Raw genomic sequence first — 5,903 nt, forward strand, 5'->3', positions numbered from 1 at the left:
GGTCCCGATGCTGCAAATAGCACGCGTGATATGAGCTTCAGCGTAATGTAGCGAAGTATCTAAAGTTAGATCAGCATACATCTGTTTATAATGAAGATAGTGTCACACTGTCTTTGGTGTTTTATTTCTCATTCATTAAATAACCCGAGTAAAGTACTTTAATTAAATTAACTTTACAGAGTCCTTATATTGTAAATAATAAGTCCTGCAGTGTTGGTTACCTTCAAATTACAATAACTTGGCTGTTTACGAACATAATTTGATATTTTCTTCAGTTGTGTATTTTTCGTTCCTAAAACTATGCGAAAAGGTTGTTTCTGTACAGTTTACTACTACACAGGTGAAAGCTCGGGTGGTGTTTGTATTGCAAATAACAAATGTCTGTCTCTTCTCCAGCGGGTTGTTGCGATGTTAATTTCCAAAACCCATAGGGCCTAACTCGCTCTAATTTGATGATTTTTTTTCACCACTTCTTGGCCATTGCATTCATATTGTTACAAAGAATGTAAAACATACAGTTGTACTGGTGTATAAGTGGAGACAAACGCTCGGGCGGTCAATAACATAATATCACTACCGGGCTGTCCCGGTCTGTGCCGGGCTTTACCGGGCTTTACCGGGCTGTAGTTAGTAGCACCCGTACAACATCTAATCTTTACCATACATAACCGATACCATGTGCTAGCTAGCAGTCAGTGTGAATGCTGGAGTTAACATAGTTACAGCTTGTTGTATTGAAAATGTCTAAACAAATCGCACAGGATGGAGAGAGGGTCCGAGACTGTATCGTGGTGAGTTATTAGAACAAATATAGTCACACATCGGTTGTGTTTAATGGTTACTATAATCATACCAGTCAGTGTCATATCGCATATAACACACTGCGGAGCCTTGCCATTGACTCTCCATGCGGAATTTTTAAGCCAGATTAGCGGCCTTGTAATCTCTGATCTGAGAAAACTGTGATTTCTAGTAGTTTATCAAATAATGACACCATTTAATAACACCAATGTGTTGTGGATACTAATATCAGACTGAGGTATTTACTGAAATTTACAAATGATTATTAAAATAATGACTAGGGTTACGTGAGCTTACAGTTAAATCTAACCATGCTTTATTGAATGTGGGCTGGTGACGGTCACTGACCCAAGTTCAAATTAACTTGTTTTCTTTTTAAAAAATCTTCTGATTTTCCATATAATATATGAAAGTATTACTATCAAAATTTGCAGAAACATTTCTATAATAAACTGAAGAGTTTTCCTTTATTCCAATACATGAATATATATATAATATTGCTTAATGATATGAGATTTTCATTTTTAAGATTTTCTTAATGTCATGGAATGTTCCTTAAACATGGGCCTGATTATAATTTAAACCTAATGTCTAAACCACAGGTGCTCGATCTTGGAATCATATGTGATATATTGTCGCACCCCACTAGATATAGCACTCCCTTATAAATACTAATAAATCTTATTATTTTTTCATATTTTTCCCGACAAGTGATTGGCCAGGAGTGCATCACGTGTCCACCGATAAAATCCGATATTGACTTTGAGCGCATGATTTTTGTTGAAGGACTGGGTGTTTCTAAAAATTGAATTATGATGTGTCTCCAAACGAACGCATCGTCCCGCTTCCGTAGATTTTTGCTGTGATTTTTTTTAAAAATTGCTAACATTACTGTTTTGAAAATAATAAAACAATTGTAGCCTTTGCTTTTGGGTCGATAAATCGACCTCAGCCAAAGGCTATAATTGAATAATATTAATATAAGGGGGTGCGGTATCTGGTGGGGTGCGATAATATATCACATATATATATTCCAGAACCCGAACACCAGTGGTCTATAAGATCCAGCCAGACTGCAGCCAAACATTTTGAACTGATCAACAGGTGTTGTTAAAAAATAATGTTGGACAATAGGGGTTCGTTACAAATGTCTGAAATACACATGCTATACTGATATGGGTCAGTCAGCACAAGTATGTTTATGTTTGCTGTGACCCATCAGTATAGCCTATGTGTATTTCAGACATTTGTAACAAACCCTTGTGGTTGGACCATTGGTTTGTTTCTGTTTGTTATGTAAATGTAAAAGATGTGCATTAAGTTGCCTTAGAAGAGTCAGCTGTAGGGAATTTCCCTTTAGCTTAGCGGTAGAGTATCGGACTGGAGAGCTAAGGATCGCAGGTTTGAGCCCCAGCGACGGCACTATCATTATCGCTATTCCTCGTCCTACTACAAATTGGTGCCATTGACCCTCCCTGTTCAAGGTAGGAGAACCCTTGAGGAGGGAGTCCAAGAACCTGGGTTGGTGTTTGAAAAAAAAGGGGGATAGTTCTATTGTAAAAGATGTGCATTAATTAGGTTGCCTTACAAGCTTCATCTGTAGGGAATTTCCCTAATAGCTCAGCGGTAGAGTATCAGGCTGGAGAGCCAAGGACAAGGGTCGCAGGTTTGAGCCCCAGCGACAGCACTATCTTTATTGCTATTCCTTGTCATATTTAACTACATAAAACAGAAAAATATAACGTTAAGGCCCCACAAGACGCTTCGTTACATCCTAGTACACCCAAAGCCAAAGGACAAACACCTAAAGAAAACAAAGCAGGATATTGATACGAAATCAGATGCAAAAAATGTGACGCATCGTATATTGGAGAGACTGGAAGGCGATTTGGGGACAACGTTAGTGAACACAGGAAAGATACGGAAACCCAATGGGGAAAGAAATTCACCTGATCAGAAAGGTCACCCAGGAGTCTTAGATCAATAAAACTGCAATCACAGACTATGCTACACAGAAAAATCATGTGATTGACTGGGATAATGCCAAAGTAGTGGACACAGATCTAGAGAGCAATCTGTTCAAGCAGCAGATAAAGATAACCATCTGGATACCCCGCAGTGGGCCAGTTTTGAACCGAGCGAGGGGGCTCATATACTCTCGGACATCTATGACAAAGTGTGAACAATACATAGCTGAATCAAGTCATTAAGGTACATATATATAACAGCTAATTGTACATACGCTTACAGCATAGCTAAATGACATCGATTTGTGGACAACTCGTACACATTTTACACTTTGTGTATACGCTTCACTGGTCATTTAATGTCTGATGAAGGTGATCGAGTACATACCACACTTGTCTTCAAAACGTCACATATCAACACTTTTTGGTTGTGCTGCATGAATCTTTTCACAATCCATAATTACCAACCTGAAGAAAATGTTTAGAAATGATTGACATATTGCTTATAAGAGGTGGAATAGCNCACCCCCACCCCCACCGTACTGCCATAAAATGTAAACACTCTAGCAACTTCATTGATGATACTTTGACAGATTTTCATCAAAATTGTATAAATGTCCAAAGTACGCAAATACACCAGATGAATTCTTGTTTTAGGATTCCAAGGTCATGGTGGGAAGGCCAAGGTCATAATCGCTATTATACCAGTTCAGTAACATCTGTTCTCCAACTTTATTTCCTAATGGATTTTGATAAAACTTTATACAAAGGTCAGGAACGAGAACACCTGACATTTCTATGTATTATTGACTTAAAGTATGATAATTGATATACCTTGAATGGGTGTCAAGATCAAAGCTGTCGTAACTGTCAATAGAAAATTAGTAAACACTGAAACTAATGTCACATGTTGGTGGGGGGCATTCATGTCTTTCAGACATTTGCTAGTCTTTTTTAGTTGACTACTCAACTACAAGCATTGAACAATCAGTTGGTGTATGCAAATGGCAAGATCTATCATCACCCTGCATGCTTTCATACTTCTATATATAAACCTATGTTGTAGAAATTGAGTGACATTCCTATTTATATTACCATACAGGCTAATTCAGGTGTTCACCTATAGATATAAATATCCTGATAGCGTTACCTGTCACACATGCATACTTGAAGTTTGTAACCAGCCCTTTAAAACTTTTGTAGGAATTATAAATTAAGCGTGCATGTTTCAAGATCCAAAATATACAAAAAATATTATATAAAATTTTACGATGACCTCTATTGACTTTGAATAATTCCAGTTAGTGTTTATAAGGTCCGATACAGGGAAACCATTCCCAATTGAAAAATAACCAAGCATTTTCCCTATTTCAGTCTTTGATAAAAAAAAATAAAAAAATGTGAAATTTTACGATTACCTCTATTGACTTTGAATAATTCCAGTGTTTTTGCCAGGTGTTTATAGGGTCCGGTACAGGGATAAAAGACCAAGCATTTCCCCAATTTCAGTCTTTATTTTCCAATTGGATTAAAAAGCATGTTTATACCAGTTTCCAGTTGTTATATAGATGCAATGTTCAAAGTATTATCTTCCATAAAGGAGCATTCAAAATACATAAATAATCAAAACTTGATGTGTTTATTATATTGCTATACATTTTACTGTAATAAACATTTTTTTCCCCAAAACTTATGATATTTTCTCAAACCTGTACATGTGGGAACACTGATGATATTTTCCCAATTTTTGCCGAATGCCGATGATATTTTCCCAATTCCTGCTCAGGGGTCGACTTTTCCCAAAATAGCTGGCAAAACCCCTGAATTCCATAAATTACTTTCAGCTGCTTTAAGGATCCCCAGCCCTTACCACTGCCGAAAGCTCTACTTCAGAATCGGAACTGTTTTTTCTGGCATTACTATAGCTTTGATAAATATTTTTTTAAAAGAAAACCATACCTTGCAGGACTTTCACGAGAAATGATAAAGTTGAAATAAGTAAAACAAAATCAACCAGAGAGTTCTGAATGTAAAAAAGGTTAGTTGGGATGGACCAAGGTTTGAACACTAAACCTCAGTCTGTAATACCATATCTCTAACCGATTGAGCCACCTGGGCAATGGCTATATAGATACAGGGTTTCCTTGCTAGAGTTATATCCAAATTGAAGTTAAGGGAAGGTTACCATAACAGTGTTTTTGCTACCTAAATTTTACAACAGCCTGTTCCTTAATGAATTAGTAAAATAAAACATTTTTTTTATTGAATTTGGGAATATATTCTTCAGTTTTTGGTCATTTGGGGAAAGTAAGACACTTACTAGCTAGGGGAAACAGCCCATAATGATTCGACAGTAAAACTGAGCAAAATAAATCACTGCATAAATAGAAAAAAACGTGCAGTGGGACAGGGATCCTTTTAATAACAGAAACCATTGCACCAGTACAATTGTTGCACCAGTTATAATTGAGAAGGGCTCACTTCTGAGACATTTTTATTTGACTGGGTGTATTATATACTCCCTTCTACGTGTATACAGAAGGCAAAGCAATAAACGTTTAGAGTTACCCTCCTTGTCCAGGCCTTCATATTTCATTTTGATGATGTACAATTATAATTTCTAGATAGCAACATTTGGCACAGGATTGGCAAGTCTGACTGTGTTCGTTTTTGTTTCTCTTGTCTTCCTCATTTTTAGCCAACCATCATCTGATGGTGGGCTATTCAAATCACCCTGCGTCCGTGGTCCGTCGTCCGTCCGTTGTCCGTCGTCCGTCCGTAAACAATTCTTTGTTATCGGTATTTCTCAAGTATATGCAGGTTCCCCTTGGTCCTGAGCTGTGCAGGGCAACTTTTGAGACTGATTGGATAAACAACATGGCCGACAGGCAGCCATCTTGGATTTTGATATTGAAAGTTTGTTATCGCTATTTCTCGAGAAGTACTAGAGGGATCTTTCTCAAATTTGATATGTAGGTTCCCCTTGGTCCTGAGCTGTGCAGGGCAACTTTTAAGACTGATCGGATAAACAACATGGCCGACAGGCAGCCATCTTGGATTTTGATAGTGAAAGTTTGTTATCGCTATTTCTCAAGAAGTACCAGAGGGATCTTTCTCAAATTTTATATGTAGGTT

The 5,903-nt window shown here is 37.3% G+C and overlaps 1 protein-coding gene across 2 annotated transcripts in view; it reads left to right on the forward strand.

Moving 5' to 3' along the window:
• The first annotated feature begins 644 nt into the window (after positions 1–644).
• LOC110457105 (hypoxanthine-guanine phosphoribosyltransferase-like) overlaps positions 645–5,903 on the forward strand; it is a 32,015-nt gene continuing 26,756 nt past the window's right edge. For both annotated transcript variants that reach the window (XM_021508207.1, XM_021508206.1), the window contains exon 1: positions 645–791. In XM_021508207.1, coding sequence (XP_021363882.1) covers positions 741–791 — 51 coding nt within the window. In that variant the 5' untranslated portion in view covers positions 645–740. The remainder of the gene's footprint in view (positions 792–5,903) is intronic.

Source organism: Mizuhopecten yessoensis, unplaced genomic scaffold (genome assembly GCF_002113885.1).
Source record: "Mizuhopecten yessoensis strain PY_sf001 unplaced genomic scaffold, ASM211388v2 scaffold9023, whole genome shotgun sequence".
Taxonomy (NCBI): domain Eukaryota; kingdom Metazoa; phylum Mollusca; class Bivalvia; order Pectinida; family Pectinidae; genus Mizuhopecten; species Mizuhopecten yessoensis.